This window comes from Lottia gigantea, assembly GCF_000327385.1.
Source record: "Lottia gigantea unplaced genomic scaffold LOTGIsca_1, whole genome shotgun sequence".
NCBI lineage: Eukaryota > Metazoa > Mollusca > Gastropoda > Lottiidae > Lottia > Lottia gigantea.
The window spans coordinates 4015920-4034471 of NW_008706746.1; the positions used below are offsets into that span (position 1 = coordinate 4015920).

At 34.1% G+C, this 18552-nt stretch overlaps 3 protein-coding genes across 3 annotated transcripts; 1 reads left to right on the forward strand and 2 right to left on the reverse strand.

Annotated features, from left to right (window-relative positions):
- Window positions 1-20: 20 nt before the first annotated feature.
- On the forward strand, window positions 21-3937 carry LOTGIDRAFT_149165 (hypothetical protein). The gene is made up of 6 exons (XM_009045614.1): window positions 21-612; window positions 922-1068; window positions 1379-1516; window positions 1801-1877; window positions 2529-2625; window positions 3083-3937. Exons 1-6 carry the CDS (start codon window positions 529-531, stop codon window positions 3116-3118), a joined length of 579 nt encoding a protein of 192 aa, XP_009043862.1. The 5' UTR covers window positions 21-528; the 3' UTR covers window positions 3119-3937.
- A 1376-nt stretch (window positions 3938-5313) lies between these two features.
- Window positions 5314-6245, reverse strand: LOTGIDRAFT_181153 (hypothetical protein). Its single transcript, XM_009045615.1, has one exon. It carries the CDS (start codon window positions 6096-6098, stop codon window positions 5670-5672), a length of 429 nt encoding a protein of 142 aa, XP_009043863.1. The 5' UTR covers window positions 6099-6245; the 3' UTR covers window positions 5314-5669.
- A 7467-nt stretch (window positions 6246-13712) lies between these two features.
- Window positions 13713-17380, reverse strand: LOTGIDRAFT_208339 (hypothetical protein; the record flags this gene model as incomplete). The annotated part of the gene is made up of 2 exons (XM_009045616.1): window positions 17267-17380; window positions 13713-15248 (listed from the first exon to the last, which is right to left on the reverse strand). Exons 1-2 carry the CDS (start codon window positions 17279-17281, stop codon window positions 13713-13715), a joined length of 1551 nt encoding a protein of 516 aa, XP_009043864.1. The 5' UTR covers window positions 17282-17380.
- Window positions 17381-18552: the final 1172 nt, after the last annotated feature.

Genomic DNA, 18552 nt, shown 5'->3' on the forward strand with positions numbered 1-18552 from the left:
GCAGCCTCGATTTGACTTAAACTTCCTGTACACATGTTTACCTTTTGTTGATTTGTTATAAGTTGGGTACACATAAACAAATTACCCAGTAACTTTTTATTCTAGAGACATTCGGTTGGAATTTTTAAGTTTTGATATATTAGCCATTGTGTTAATAGTTTTATCTGTCATCCCATGAACAATTTATGAAGAAATATAGAAAAATAACTTCTGTTATAGCCCATTTCAAGCACACCTGTCAATTAAGTCAAAATTAATTTTTTTGTACTGGAACTACGCCCACTCAAACGGTAGTTAATTATTTCAGAAGTCGACCTAAGGGCAGGTTAACGTAGCAAAATTGCCACGACAATTTTTCGCCGTGTGGTTACACAACAGCCATTACAACCATTATTAGTAATAGGGAGTGGTAGTAATAATAGGGCCAACACATTCACCAAAAGTAACAGTAACAACAGTGTAAATATTCAAAATACTGACGTTGTCAAGAAATTGAACAAGTGTTCTCTTCTGTCCTATTACAGCAAAATGTCAGATTCTCTATACAAAGTGATATTTGTATTAGGTGGGCCTGGAGCTGGAAAAGGCACACAATGTCAGAAAATAGAAAAGGTATTTAGAATTAATAGAACTTAGTCACTGCATAAATGTTTTTTATTACTAAATATAGGCCCTAGATCTATAATAAATATAATTGAAAGAACCAAATTGTGTCCATGCTCACTACTATATATTGCTAAAATATTATTTTTATGTTTATGGTATCAGATTTACACTGATAAAAAATTAATTGAGAAACCTTTCGGCTAATGGTTTTTTATAGCAGTAGCACCAGTTATCAAAATTAAAATCCCATAATATACATGTAGGCTTACCTGAAATTTTCAAAGCATTAGAATTGTTCTATGGATAATATTTTAGGAGTTTGGTTATGTTCATTTATCAGCTGGTGATTTATTAAGAGCAGAAAGGAAAAAAGAAGACTCACAATATGCAGAAGAAATAGAAAGACATATTAAAGATGGTTCAATCGTTCCTGTTGAAATAACATGTGCTTTATTAGCTCGGGTATAGCAATAATTTTGTTCTAAACGTAATATCATTAATGCAAAAGTCATATTCATTGAGAACACTTAAAATTAAATATTTGTTATGCCAGGTCAGAGCAAATGAAATTTGAACAGATTCTCAACTTGGTTACATGTTTCTTCTACTGACTCTACTTCCCATATCTGGTGTCCTTGACTGTTAACAGTGTAGTGTCTAATGTAGAATATTGCAGAGAAAACATTAATTGAAAAAACCAGATTTGCATTTTGATGAGTTTGATCATTTATATTGCATGAATTTGTTTGGAGAATAAATAATATTTTGACAGGCAATGAAAGATAGTGGTAAAAGAAATTTTCTAATAGATGGTTTTCCCAGAAATAAAGATAATTTAGATGGATGGAATGAAACCATGACAAATATAGCTAAAGTTTCAAGAGTAATATTTTTTAACTGCCCAGAACAAGTAAGTTGAACAAGTATCTTAGTTGTAAAAGATTTCTGGATAGAATCCAATAGCATTTTGATGTTACAGTCGATTATTGAATGATTATTGATTGAATTAATCAGGTCTAGGCAGAGTTTCAAGTTGACAATTTTTTGTCCTCTTGCATAGTATTTTGTTTACAAATTGGCCAGCTGTCTATTATCACAGAAATGTCAACAAAAATCATTGAAATACAAGTTGAAATATTACAGCCAATGCTTTTGAGACACATATAACAATGATAATGACATTTTTTTTATTAGATATGTGTAGACAGATGTTTAGATAGAGGTAAAACAAGTGGTAGGGCAGATGATAACAAAGAAAGTTTAGTTAAAAGGTATGTAAGAAAAATAAGAACTACAATAAACTTGAATGTTATGGCCAAACCTCATGGCATTGTTTTTACTGTATGGCCTGTCACTATTTACAAAATGAATGAAGTTTTACATCCTAATTTTCTGCACCATGTGGGCTAATAAAGATGCCATGCAGGGTGCAGTGAAGGAAATTTTTCCAGGATGGAGAGCATAAGCCTGCTTTTTTTTGATTTCCAACTGTTGAGGAATCTTTAACATGCACAACTTGTAGCACACATGACCTTGGTTTATTGTCCCATCCGAACGACCAGCTGCATTATCCATGTTAACCCATCTTACGTGCATCACAGACAGGGGAAATTGGGTTGAAAAATCCAAATGTATTATCTCGACCTATGCCTGGATTGAACCCTGGACCTTCAGGTTAACGAGCAAGCGTCTAAATCACTGAGCCACTGCGGCTCACTGTCACTATTTACAGCCAGGTCAAATGGAATAATGAGAGGGGAAGTTTAGATTTTCACACTAAAGACTACACTGTTCAATAATGCCAAGATTACAAGGCAGCCAGTTATAGTACGTCATCAAGCACTGTTATATGTCATTATTGACATTAGTTTTAATCTGAAATGGATCGAGAATTTATGATATTTTTTTGCTGTCTCTTACAGAATAGATACATATACAAATGCCACCATGCCAATAATAAAACATTATAGATCACAAGATTTAGTTACAGAAATAGCAGCAGAGAAGTCTCAAGATGAGGTAAGGATAGTAGGCCTACATGACCTATAGGCTCAACTTTTAGCTTGTTGAAACATTAATGATAATTAATTAACGATTATTCTTGGAATTGATTGCACCTCTCAACCATAATTATGATTTTGGTAATAGTAATACAATTTTTGACTAGAAGCAAGTTAGCAAACTAGGATTTGGCTTATTATCTGTATTGACAACATAAGGTTAGATATTAATCTCCAATGGTTTGTTGTAAACAATAATAGAATCATTATGCATTTGATATATGTACCATTGATCTGAAAATAAGTTGAAATTTATAAGATGATCATATTAAATTGTGGTAATTTCAAAACCATGGCAGAAAAACAATTTCTTTATCAGATTGCAGTTTGCTTTCATTAAAATTATTTACAATTTGGAAATAAAACATCATTTTGTTTTTAACCTTTGTTCTAAAGCCGTGTTGTTGTATTTCTAGGTCTTTGAAGATGTTAAAAAAGTTTTTACCAGTTGAAAGTATAAAAATGAATAGGACTTAAATATGTATTAATTTTGATAAACCTATGTCTTTTCTTTCTTCTGAATCAAATTGTAACAGGTGCGTTTTAATCCATTATCCAGTATCCATTTCTATGCTTTTCAGTCCTAAGTAATATTAGAACAAACTTTGCGTTTTTTGTTAGCCTTTTTTTCACTTATCCTGATAACCTCTGCTTTAGCCAATCAAATTATACTAGGCTAATAGGTTACAAAACAACCAATGAAATAGCATGTTCAACAATGTTGAGTTTCAGTGCATTTGTACAATGTCAAGCAAAATAGCCTCTTTACTTGTATCACTGAATGCAGGGTTTTCATAAGATTGTATGCTAGTGAATATTGATTGGCTGGCAGTATTATCAAATAGATGAATGTTTTATAGTGCAGACTTAGCCCCTAATTTGAGTGGCTACAATAGAAATGAACACTAACAAAAACAGAAAATTTGATCTAATTTTAGACTGAATGTTTTTATGACATATTAGAATGGCACATCCCATGTCATAACTTCTTTTAGTTCGTAACTCTTTGTTTTTTTTAGACAAATGGAAGCTTTGTTGTACAATATCGTCTCAGGTTGAAATTTAATCCGATAACTTATAAGTTGTTGAGAGATAAGGCATATATTTATCAAGATGAGATAATGGGAATTATTTCAGCAGGGTGCTATAAATATGAAATTTATTTAATTTGGAGTAAACAAAGGTTATTTATTGTAGATTTTTAATACATTAGTGAAAACTCATAATAGTTCTTTGTATTCTATTTGTATAAAAGAAATAGCTTCAATATCATTTTTTAAAGAGGGTTGCATATTTTATTGGTTATTTCTTTGATCTTAAGCAGGGTCAAACAATCGATTTTTATAACTCTTGAGTAAAATCTCCCTTATGTCCGCAATTAAGACAAGACACAACTCTTAAGGGTTTCATTATCCAATCAGTCGTTCTATAATTAATTTATAACGTGTTTTATTTTATTATACCATATGACATATAACACCATGTGACTTAATTATCGACGAAAAACCAATGCAAAACGACTGACTGATGGTTATCTGTCTTATTGTGTGCTCACTGCTGTCGTTGGTCCCTTCCTCTAGTAATCATCTTAACCTTGATCTATCACAAAAATATTTTTATTACATATATTGTACATTATTGTGACTGTATACTTTCTGATGTTGTATGTTAGATATTTACCGTATCCTACAACAGCAAATTCAAAGATTTCTGAATTATCTCCCTTCAGTCATACATTGAACTTTGAACAAAATTTGAATATCAGTGTGATTAAAATGCAGATATAGACTTTTTGTTGCATGATTTTGCAGCAGGGTGTAACACTTGCCATCCATGATCTGACAATTCGACTGGTATTGTGTGGAATTTCAACACCCTTGTTACAAAAGTTGTCATGAATAATTAATTATTGTTATTTATCTGTCTAAAAATAATGTTAAAATGATGAGCTGCTACAAGTCAGTACAGTGAATATTCGATGCTTTACAATTTTACAATTTTATGATGGCAGGTGAAGTGAAGAAAATTTACTGTTAATCAGAATGGTAGCTTATTAATGGAGATTAAGCACTCTTTATGTTAACCACTCACTGTGTGTTACTGCTATATAGTCATTTTATTTTTTAATAAAATATAGACCATATTCATTGTTCTCTTTAAGTTCTAAATTTCATGATTACAAGAAATATCTATCAGTTCTATGTAAACCCACTGCAGTAGACAGACATTTTTGTCCAGCTATGAAAGAGATTTTTAAAGGGTTATCTAAACTATGTGTGTAATGTGTGGACACTCGAGTATCCTTTCCAATACTTTGTCTCTTGCAATAGAATGTTTAATGGGGACACAGAAGACTACCAGAAGAAATCATTCATTAGACTCCAAAGCTGCTTTTCCACCATTTAAGGAACTAGATGTAGGACAGGAATAGAGCATATTGCAAAGTTAACATCAACAGCTGTTCTGAATTGCTTGTAAGGCAGCTAATCCACAAGTGTTTTGCATGAAAATATGTCTTTCTTGGCACCTTGTTGGGGATAATTTTGCCAAACCCTTTCTAGATATCTTTGATTTAGGTAAATCTGAAATACAAGATGCTTGCTTCCAACCTGCATCAATTGTTGTCTTCATGTAAATGCATAGAAATAACCATATGAATGGACAAGATTTATTTACAAATGATGAAAAACAGAATGAATAAAAAAGCAGACATGTTGATCAAGAAATGAAAGAATTAACCATGTCAAGTACAATGTAATAACAATGGTCCAATATGTCAAGAGATAAAAAATGATGGCTAAAACAAAGTGAAAGCAAGACAATGGGCCTATATGAGCAAATGATAAGTTAAGGGCTAAAAATGACACTAAAATCAAACTGATGCATGAACAGATACAGTAGTAAATACTGTATTCCTACAATTTAAAACAACACTGATTAATGTCACTGCCACCACTGTTTAAATGTTAATGGCAGGCAGGCCAGAGTCCTAATATCAAGAGCCTAATATTCTTGAGATTGTGAAGACTTCTTTCCACCTTTTCCACCAGTAGATGCCCCAGTAGCACTAGCAGATTTCTTTGGCAGTAAAACGGCCTGTATATTTGGTAGTACACCACCCTGTGCAATTGTGACACCGGATAATAGTTTGTTTAACTCTTCATCATTTCGAATAGCCAACTGCAAATGTCGAGGAATAATTCTTGATTTCTTATTGTCTCTCGCAGCATTTCCCGCCAATTCCAAAACTTCGGCTGCTAAATATTCCAATACAGCAGCCAAATAAACTGGAGCACCAGCACCAACTCTTTCAGCATAATTTCCTTTTCTCAACAACCGATGAATTCTTCCAACAGGAAATTGAAGTCCGGCCCTCGATGAACGTGTTTTGGCCTTTGCCTTTGTTTTTCCGCCTTTTCCTCGACCAGACATTGTAATTTGATGTAATGCAGTTGGGATTTAAAATGTATCGCTGCCTTCCCGCTTGTATATTTCTAAGCTGAATGAAATAAAGCGCCAATTTCAGAAGTATTTATACTAACATCGAAAATGAAAACCAAAATGGCGGTAATAAAAATATATACATCCAATGGAAAGCTTTGAATTTAAATGCTTACAATTACGTCCGCGCTAAAAGCGCGCGAAAGTCAAGTTCAGAGTTGCCAGAGTTGTAGGACGTTTCGTTACACCTGTCCTTGATTCTCACCTTGTTTCTCACCTTGATTCAGGGAAAGCATAGAGTTATAAATATTCTATATATAACTCTATGACACACGGTCATTTACCACCCTTTAGAAAATTGGTGGGTAGGCCCTACACCCTATTATATCTCCACTTCATTTCCAATTAATTTAGAATATGATTATCATACGTTTTTTTCTCAGATGAGAACTCTCTTAGAAACTCCATAGGATGCTATCGCCTTTGCGCTGTACGGAATGGTCTCATTGAATCTAAACCTCGACATTTAAGTCAGTCTGTCCCCTATTTGTAACTCCAGTCTCTGGGGGCTGGCTCCGCCACTGGCTAGTGGACTTTCCACGGTAGTCTGTTTGATAACGACTTGTACTACTTAAATATAACCTACCAAAGAGATTATATAGACATGTATTACACAAACTAATAAATTAGACTTTAAAGAAACAGATACGCACCAACTTTTATATAAAAACTCGTTCCATCCGAAGCACACTTCTTCTGGTATGTATAATAAAATCACCGATTTTACGGTTTCATAGAATCTGTACGCGACAGGCCGATTTTGAATCCGCCTGTAACCTAGTTTTTGAGAAATTGAGAGAGAGGGGATATTCTAAACGATTTCTGCTTAAAATTAAAAATTAAACTCTTTTGAAAAATAAAAAGCTAAGCGACCCCCTCCTCCCACTACCGGTTGAGTTACAGCGTGTCACACTTGTAAACATATTGATACTACCTATTTTTTCCAAAATGACAAAATTTTCCTTATGAAACTCAAAGAACACGATTTAATTGTCACCGCTATGACATAGAACATGCTAAAAAATAGACCCATTGCAAATCAATTTGACCTTCCCGATCATTCCATTGATGACCTAACGATTATGCCGATTGAAAAAGTAAATCAGGATGATGCTACAAAACCTAAGCTAAGACGGTTACAAAGAGAAAGCTATTCGATTCATCAACTTGAAACTCTAATGCCAAACGGTTTTAATATCCAGCACGATAATCAAATAATACCTTTTGTGACAACTTTTAATAGAACTGCTGCTAATGCCGCAATCATTGTTAAACGATTTTTCTCTGAACTCCAATCTATCTACCCACAGGTATATACTAAACGAATTGTTGTTGCATTTAAAAGAAACGAAAATTTAAGCAATTTCTTATTTCATGGCCGCCTTAAACCTTCGTAATTTATGATGTTTTACTTTTAACTGTTTAGTCTTTGCAGGCCCCCTTTTCGTTATTACAGATGAACATGAAAGGAATGTGAGATGGTGTGTGAGTATGAGTATAAAACCGTTATATCGGTTCTTTCTTATATGAATTTACTAACAGTTAGTTTTTACTAAAAAACACCTTATGATAATCAAAAGTTATCTCTGTTTTGTGTCGTATGGCCTTGTATCTCACTTATAGCCTATAACATCTAGTCTTTAATAACATCGTGTCCAAATCACGTCCTCATTCGTCATAGGCTACTTCATTAACACAATGTAAAATGCCGTATTCGTGATACGATTGTCTTTTAATAACTTTGCATAAAAATTGAAATGCATCCCACATGGATACGATAACAAACTATTACCCCAGGTTCAGAATATGCCGACTGATTCAATGAATTATCACAATTTCTTTAGTCATGTTGAATTTCAACTCATTTGCAACATTACTAGTCAATTGGTACCGGATGTTAAAGGGATAATACTTTTTATACGCCCACATCTCTCGTCCGTCCGTCAACATTTACTTGTAAAAGCTCTAAACACTAGAGTTTTTCATGGAATCAAATGAAATTCGATAGGTGTATACATATTGACAAAACGAAGATCAAGTTCGAATTTGAACTATTTTCGACTGTTCTAAGCAGAGTTATTGCCCTTGCCCCAAAATCTTGAATATGCTATTACTGTCTTAGTTTTCAACCGATTTTGATGAAACATAAAATGGATGTTATTGGACCTAAATCGAAAGGTTTGAGAAAGTTTATTTTACTTCTGATTAAATTTAAGGTTTTTTCAAGATTTAGGCCTCTTAAGTCAGTTTTAAGGAGTTATCACCCTTTGACCTTCTTGTACAGTAAGTGCTTCTATCAACATCAATTGCTAGTAAACACTTCGTCGGTCCGCCCATCCGTCAACATTTGCTTGTAAACACTCTAAAAACTAGAGTGTTTGGAGGAATCAAATGAAATTCGGTATGTGCATACATATTTATCAAGCGAAGATCAAGTTCGAATTTGAGCTATTTTCGACCGTTAAAAGCAGAGTTATTGCCCTTGCCCAAAAATCTTGAATATACTATTACTCTTATAGCTTTCAAACGATTTTCATGAAACTTAAAATGGATGTTTCGTTTTTACCATCCGCATGCCGTGGTGGGCGTATATGGCTGTGGTCCACTATCTTTTCTGTTAATTGTTAGCATCATATGCATCTCGGTAACAAAATTTATCATGTATTTATTTCAGCAACATTTAGACAACATGTAGGTCCACTAACAATTTTTTGACCAACATCTTCTCAAAATGTTGTTGAACATGTTTATGAATATAGAAAGTAGAGGTGTTCTTATGACATGGAAAAATAAAATACCAGTTTGTCTCATATGTCCAAAATTAATTCATAATTAGCTAAATTAGAAGAGAATTACCAGCAGAATTCTAATGAGTGACCGATCAAGACAGGTCAGAAAGTCTTTTTGTTTATCCAGACTGTACATACATGGACATTTACGATTGGTAAAACTCTTAGGTATATGCAATAAGAACATACTGATATGATTGAGAATACATGATAATTCATTAGAAACACCAATTAATCAATTAGTTTGCTTAATTTGACACTAAAAAAAAAATAAGAAAAGCCATCTTTAAGACGGATTGGAATAGTTATAAAACATTTGACTTTTTTCCAATTATCGCTAAATAATATTTTTTTTTACCAACCTGGCCCATGTTCAGAAATTCCATAACAAATCGTTAGCTGTGGTAGAACAAGCTTAAATCGAAGTTATAACACGTTTTACGGTTTAAATGTATAGTGTATGGAAGGTGGAATGGCATTTTATTAAATGTTCTTCATTGTTGGAAAACCGAATGTTTATCGAAGAATGTTCATATTAGTACAAATTATGATTTTTGTATATAAATGTCAATTTTCAATAACAAATGTTGAATTAAGCGTGCAAATTAAGAAATAAAAATTAGAAATAGAAATAACAATGAAGCACATTGAATAAAGATAGCTTGCCAGGCAAGGTAATATACGCCCACTGGCAACTTTGATTTTAAATAAAAATATTTGGCAGTACAGTAACAATCACCAGTATGATATATTCAACTTTCAGACATACACTTCTTTTGAACTTTTTGAGGCGATACTGAATAATATTACCATATTTCGTCAAAATCTGTCAAGAATTGGGCCTTCTAGAATGTTTAAAGGCTAAAACTTGAACGTGTTTTTAACAACAGGGGCAATAATATTTTTCGATTTTTCTGATTTTCGTTAGGTTTATCTTTGGGTGACAGCATACACTCACATCAAGTTTCGTCAAAATCCATCAAGAATTGTGCATACTAGGGTGTTTACAAATGATACAAATTGAACTCATTTTCAAGAACAAGGGCAATAACTCATACCAATTATTTTTGATATTTCTGATTTTCAATAGGGTTCCTCACACACTCGTTCAAGCTCGTAAACACTCTAGAAGGGACAATTCTTGACGGATTTTGACGAAACTTGGCATGAATATTTGTTATCACTCAAGGATAAACCCTATTGAAAATCAGAAAATCGAAAAATATTAAGTATGAATTATTGCCCTTGTTCTTGAAAATGCGATCAAATTTTAGCTCGTAAACACTCTAGAAGGGACAATTCTTGAAGGATTTTGACGAAAATTGGCGTTTGTTATCATCCAAGAATGAACCCTATTGAAAATCAGACAAATCGAAAAATAATTAGTATGAGTTATTGCCCTTGCTATTGAAAGCGCGTTCAATTTTAGCTTGTTAACACTCTAGAAGGCACATTTCTTGACGGATTCTGACGAAACTGGGTGTGAGTGTTTGTTATTTACCCATGGATAAAAATTGAAAAATATTTAGTATGAGTTATTTCCATTGTTCTTGAAAACGCGTTCAATTTTTGGTCTGTAAACAGTCTAGATGGCCCAATTCTTGACAGGATTTGATAATATTATTCAGTATCGCCTCAAAAAGTTCAAAAGAAGTGTATGTCTAAAGGTTGAATATTTCATACTGGTAATAGTACTGTATTGTACTGTACTGCCAAATATTTTTATTTAAAATCAAAGCTGCCAGTGGGCGTGTATTACCTTGCCTGGCAAGCTATCTTGAATAAAAATATTTAGCAGTACAGTATAACAATCACCAGTATGAAATATTCAACCTTCAGTCATACACTTCTTTTGAACTCTTTAGGGCGATACTGAATAATAGTGAGTATGAGTTATTGTCCTTGTTCTTGAAAACGTGTTCAATTTTTAGCTCGTGAAAACTCTAGAAGGCCAATATTTAATCTTCAGCGCGGGACTGAATAATAAAACCAAGTTTTGTCGAAATCCAGCAAGAATCATGCCTTTTAGTGTTTAAGAGCTAAATTTGAAAGCGTTTTCAAGAACAAGGGCAATAACTCATACTAATTATTTTTCGATTCTTCTGATTTTCAATAGGGTTCATCCTTGTGTGATTACGAACACTCACACCAAGTTTCGTCAAAATCTGTCAAGAATTGTGTCTTCTAGAGTGTTTACGAGCTAAAAATTGAACGTGTTTTCAAGAACAAGGGCAATAACTCACACTAAATATTTTTCGATTTTTCTGATTTTTGATAGGGTTTATCTTTGGTTGATAAAAAACACTCATGTCAAGTTTCGTCAAAATCAACCAAGAGGTGTGCCTTCTAGATTGTTTACGAGCTAAAAATTGAACGCTTTTTCAAGAACAAGGGCAATAACTGATACTAAATATTTTTCGATTCTTCTCATTTTCAATAGGGTTCATCCTTGGGTAAATACGAATACTCATGCCAATTTTCGTTAAAATCCATCAAGAATTGTCCCTTCTAGATGGTTTACGAGCTAAAAATTGAACGCGTTTTCAAGAACAAGGGCAATAACTTATACTGAATATTTCTCGATTCTTCTGATTTTCAATAGGGTTCATCCTTGGGTGATTACGAGCACTGATACCAAGTTTTGTCAAAATCCGTCAAGAATTGTGTCTTGTAGAGTGTTTACGAGCAATTGTGGACGGACCGACCGACGGACGGACGGACATGGGTGACGGCAATATACGCCCCCATTTCATGTGGGCGTATAAAAAGCCTCAATAGGGGAGTGACTGATGTTTTGTGTACATGTCATTACTGACATATTAACCTCACTCTTTGCACGTGCTACAATAAAAAAAACTAAATTTTAATCATATTATCGTTGTGTAACAAAATAGTTTCTAAAATTTAGCAAATACTTACATTCCTGTCTCACTTGTAGTATTGAGTTTCAAAGTATAAAGGTGCGGGCCACGAACGGTAAAATTTCACGTGTGCCCGCGCTTCCACGACAAGATTATCGTGTTGCCGACAGGATTTATCATATCAAACCAGTTTGTTTTATCGCCTGTATGGCAATCGTTTTCATTTTCATTTCAATTGCATGATCCCCAGTATTCCCCACGTGTACGACATTTGTCGTATTTTTGTCTCCTCGTGCGCCCGCAGCCGGTCGACGAAACTCTGACAAGATTTTAGTTGTGAGACAGAAATCGCCGACCAAGACCGCTCTCGTGTCCGCACCATTAAACTCTACAAGATTGAGTCGGAGACAAAAAAACTCCGACCAAGACTTAATAGTCCGGGCACACGAGCGGTCTTGGTAGGAGTTTTTTGTCGCCGATTGTTTTATCGTATGCAAGACAGACCGTCATCATACAATCAGATTCATTTTTCTGCCAATTGCATGCTCCGCACGTGACATGATGGAAAACGACCGACTGGAGATTTTTGTCCCCGGGGGCCCGTGCCAGTCGGTGAAACTCTTGACAAGACTTTAGTCGGCGACAAAAAATATCCGACCAAAACCGTTCGCGTGCCCATACCTTTATATACCAAATAACAATTTACAATGTACGTGCAATGGTTATAACATAATAAAAGATAGCTTGCGATGCAAGGTAACATACGCCCACTGGCAGCTGTCAGAAATAATAAAACAGTCTTTAGTGACTAAAGTACGAATTTTCTCATATTGAAGAAATTATTTATGCTGAATAATTCCACAAAATTTTTTAAAATCAATATCAATAACCCAAACACAACAAACAATTAAATCACACAGCTCTAATCAAGGGCAAAAAACAACTTTTGACGCGTGTTTACAAAGTCAAGGGCAATAACTCAAAAAATTTTCATCAAAAATATCTCTTGTTAGAACTTGTACGAGATCTTATCAATTCCAATGATCACACCAAGTTTCATCAAAATCGGTTGAAAACTGTAGCTTCTATTGTGCTCACAAACAAATTTTGACGCGTTTTTCGTAAGTTAATGGCAATAACTCAAAAACATTTCATCGAAAATGCGTCAAGTTAGAACTTGTCCGAGATCTTATCAATTCCAATGATCACACCAAGTTTCATCAGAATCGGTTGAAAACTGTAGCGTCAATCCTGCTCACAAACTATTTTTAACAAATTTTGACGCGTTTTTACAATGTCAAGGGCAATAACTCAAAAACCGTTCGTCGAAAATGCGTCAAATTAGAACATGCCTGAGATCTTATAAATTCCAATGATCACACCAAGTTTCATCAGAATCGGTTGAAAACTGTAGCTTCAATCCTGCTCACAAACTATTTTTAACAAATTTTGACGTGTTTTTACAAAGTCAAGGGCAATAACTCAAAAACCGTTCATCGAAAATGCGTCAAATTCGAACTTGACCGAGATCTTATCAATCCAAAGCATCACACCAAGTTTTATCAAAATCAGATGAAAACTGTAGTCTATATAGTGCTCACAAGAAATGTTGACGGACGGACCGACGGACAGGGGCGACGACAATATACGACCACATATTCATGTGGGCGTATAAAAAACCATCTCACTTTTGTCAGGTGATTTCTGGTACGTTTTCATTCGTTGATTGAGTCAAGGCATCGCCCTTTGGGATCGATATTTGGGGATTATAGACGAATGCAACATCGGTTGACCCATGAATACTGTACTATAAATATAACTTCCAAATCAAATTTATCGTTCTAATCAAAAAGTGCTGAACTTTATTTTGTTTATGAGATATGGTGGTTTACGGTTCACACAACAGAGCAATCACAATGGTTTGAAGTCGGTAACAATGTTTGAGAGTTAGGTAATGGTCTTATAGCAGTCTCACAAGCATGGATCGAGTTCCCCGAACAGCCACAACCTGGATTTAGTGCTGTATACTTTTCTTTGATTCCCAAATGATCATCCGTAAGAAATTTCGTTGTCTCCCTTTCCCAACCACGACGAATCCGTTTAAGATGCTTTGATATACACGGCAAACATAACACAAGTCTCAATATTATAACCAGCAATGGTAACTGAATGGATAGGAATGTTATTGACCCAAGCGTTTTTATTGGTCCTTTTTTGATCCAACCTGGTATTCCCATAATCATTGCATGCGCCACAGAAAGTACCAGGGCCGAATAACCTAGTTTAGATTGGACGAACTGCCATTCGCGCCAGTTCAATGTTTCACCAACGCCGGGTATAGATGTTAGTGCCAAGAAACACAGGATAAGAAACGCCAAGAAGCCAACTAAGCACGCTGCTTCGCCCTTCCAGATCATCCACGATGTCATTGGAAATTGGAGATCTGAGGTGTGGTTACTGGGAATTTGTATTATTGTTGATTGGAACCAAGATCGATAATAAGTAGGACTCATGACGAGGATTGAAAATATCACATGCGAAAAAATCAACACAAAACTGATGATCCCCAATTGTTTCCTTACTTTCAACCAATTGTCTATCCATTTAGGGAATCGTTTATGTTTGGTTCCATTATAAAGTTGCAGAATGCCAGCGATATTCCCCGGTAGAAAAGTAGTGGCTAAGATAGTAATTCCAGTCATACAAAGCGGTTTGTTCAAGACTTTAACAAAGATTTGATCCCATCTGTAAGCTGTCTTGGCTACAAAATATATGTAAACGATATATAAGCACCACAAGTTAAAAATTCCAAAAGTTAAAAACAGGGGGACTTTCCAACCAGGGAAAAGGTTCAAAACAAAGTTTTCAATTTTTCTTGACGATGTCAGAACCCCGAGATCTGATGGGTTGAAGCCCATGTCTCGTGCTATGCGACAAACTGTTCCTCGAGCCTCCTCGTTATCCCCTGCGATAAATACTCTTCTACTGCCACCTGCAAAGTCTGTTTCCATGATGTAAGCTGATATCACATTGAATGCTTTAACTATGTGGGCGTCTGGTACTAATGTTGACAGGTATTCGGCGTTAGATTGACGTCTTGCTGGAACCTCCCTATTGGAAACATCGATGACGATTTTTCCAGAAAGCTCACCGATGTGCGGAGATAATGTGTCTTTATAATTTTCAGCGTGAATTGCTAGAATTAGCAAATTAGTTTTCTTGATACAATCAGCTACTGAGGTCAATTCAATGTCACATAAACATTCGTCAATTGCTGATAATTGTCGTTGGAGTGGCCGTCTGCTTCCAATCATAACGTTAAATCCGGACAGAACAAATCGTTTAGCCAGAGCTCGGGCATAATTTCCGGTACCAATAATTCCAATCTGTCGATGTGAATCGACGCCGTCCTCTAGACTTGCTGGCATATCCTGAAAAACACAATAGGAAGACAATTGAATTAGAATTCGATGCAACTAATAACGAATAACATGTTGGAATTTAAAGGAATACGAAGTCTTAGAATGAACATAAAATTTAAAAATTTTAAACTTGGCCAACAAGAGCATAGTTTCATCAGTAGATATACCTGGTGTCATAAATAACATAACAGGATCCTAATATAATCCGATAAATCCAAAAAACTTAAAAATTACCCATAAATATGCAATTAACTATTGAAAACGCATAATATTAAGATTAAGCGTTTTTCAATAATTAAATAGTTTTATAAATTTTCCAATTTTCTAGATTTTACAGGGATTCTGTTGTAACTTTCTGACACCAGTTAAGTTCATTGATGAATATATAACCATAATGACCATACTTAAATTTTATGTTCATTCTAAGACGTAGTAAGAAAATTTGAAAAATATAAATGAGGAATACGCAGGTGCGGACATATCGGCTTAATATTAAACTAGCTAGCGTTTAGACAGCTGACTTTACTATTAGGCCAGGTTTTAAACCACCTCCGAAATTAGTGCAAGTCATAGTTGCCTTAACTTTAAACGTCTGAACACACTAACTTTAAATAAAATGCGAGAAGCGACGGTTGTTTTTTATGATTATCATATAGATATTACAGATTGACCATTAAATCCTAATTATCTCCAATACAATGTGAACAGTTTCTCATAGTTGACAATCAAACTATTTATCAAAGAAACAACAGAAAACAAACCATAACATACAACAATATTAAATTCATTAACCTTGACCAATCGAATGGGAGGATTTACTGATTTGCTTTAAGTGTGTTGAACCCTTTCTTATTGATTTACGTATATAGCCACAGGCTTTAAAATTTCTCGACAATCAGTTAAAGGGAGATGTTCGCAATCAATCTGACCCATCGTACTCGTCTCAGAAATGGGATTTTTTTACCAAAGCTAATCAATAATATTGATTTTAACAATCGAATCGAATCAAAATTTACTCCGCCATAAATAGAAAAGACAGTAGCAAAAGAAAGTGGAATTTTAGTTCGAAATATATTTGAAGGGATATTGCGATTTAGTGTAGTTTGAGTAGTTCTGGAGACCCAAAACCCAAAAAAAATCCCGAAAATGGCGAACTATATGACCAAAACTCTGATTTTTTTTATCATGCTAATAAGAAATTAGTTGGTAAAGCGAACATAAACGACCTTAACTTTTATTTTTGACGAAAGATTTCTGCATATCATTTCGCAGACTGACACATTAAATAACTGATAAACAAAAGCTGTTTTTTTAGTCAAGATAAATCTAAAATGGGCAAACTTTTTATGTATATATTATTATTACAGATTACTTACATACTTTCGTACAAACCTAGACTTTTTTTTACGAATAGTACAAATTTACAATTATAAGGTTATTTATTTATTTTTTTAACTGTCTCCATCTCGAATTTTTCATCTACCTTTTGGTGCTGGGGAAAGAAAACCTATTATCAGTTATAAACTATATAATAAGATCAGACAATCCCTCTAAAGACAAATCATCCGTTATATGTTTTAATATTTTCCATAACTAAAATAGATAAGGATTATGAAATTTTATTAGGTGTGTCGCAGGTGACCCTGAAGTAATATTTACAATTGACAAACAAATAAAACATGACTAAAGAATGATTAGATTTATATCTTGTCTCAAGCTTCGTGATTTTTCTTTCGGTAGACCTATCAGAGGTTAGAGGCATAAAATAACTTGTAGTAAGAGACTGAACATTTATTCATTACTTTCAAATTTCACCGTTTCTATTAAAATATGTCTGATTTAAACAACTGTGATTTACTGCCTAAGTCGAAAGTAAATGATTAGGTTCTTTGGGTTCGACGTTCGAGTTCCAGAAGAAGAAAAAATCATTTCAGATCTATACTCGAAACCCATATCGCAAGATTTGAAGTAATCTATTTAAATAACGTACGTAGGCTATTAAAAAAAACCATCATGATATATCTTACCTTTGAAAATGTCATGGTGTTATTTCGTATTATCCTTCAGATCTACCCTTTTAAACCCAATATTTTAATCATGTCTGTTTAATACTTTAATACCCATGTCGCTAACTGTCTGCCTGATGTCTAAATACCCGAGCGTATATTATATATTATATCCCAACATGCACTGATATTATATTTCGTCATTCTCCACACGCGATATACCTTCAATATACAAACGTCATTTTCATTCATAATATTTTCATTAAAGGTATAGTTCGCTTTTGCAATTTCACAGATAAGATTATTGTCTTGTCGTGTTATGAACAGAGCTCTGGATATTTTGTCTTTCTTCGTTCACAAGCTATTACGAACTTTGTCTCACAAATTTGATGAATCATAATATGATATGAACCATATCATATAGAGTATACAGTTCGTTGAACGCTGTTTTATTAATATTTTCAGATCCAAGTATGCCTGTAATAACCCACGGAAAATATATATTGGCTACGAACTAGAGAATCTCAAAACCATTGAAATACACGGCGCTGGGTATTTAAATGAAACATTTTGAATATGTGAAAACTGGAACTATACCTTTAATCAGATTTTTTAGCAACTTCTTTGACCGAAAAATGTCAATGATAATTGTGTAATACATCACGTTTTATTCTCACAGTGTGATCTATGGACATGAGATAAACAATGACCGGCTTACGAAAATCAATACTAATTCAGAGGCAAGTGGGGATTACCGCAATAGGAAGTAAGGTGAAAAAATGAGTCAGAAGTGGACTTACAACTGGTGACCCCCCGGTAAGTAATTCTTAGCATTTCTTTCAAACTATCTTTATCAATTACATCTCAATAAAACTCCATGTTGGTGGCTAATTAATACTACTGTATCAAAAACAAAAAAGACCAAGGGAAATTTGTTGTGTTAGTAGGGAACATAAGATATAATTTCATAGGAATTGTGCAAAAGATGATAAAAGCAACAAACTGGACACACTTATTTTCCTATTTTCATACTGGCAAATATCATCTATCTATCATCCAGTCCAACTTTCCCCACGCACAGCTACGACGACGTAGAAGGAGATAATATCAGGGATTAATTGGACAAATTAAAAAATACAAGATGGCGGCCATTTTTGTAAAGATGGCTGCTTAATTAGCCAAACGAAGTTAAAATTTTGCTTTAAAGTATTTGTAGTTGTACCTCTGAATCCAATCCAATAACTTATTTTCATTTTTCAAAACGATTCCTTCACATGTTGCTCCAGAATTTTTTTTATCTAGTTCTA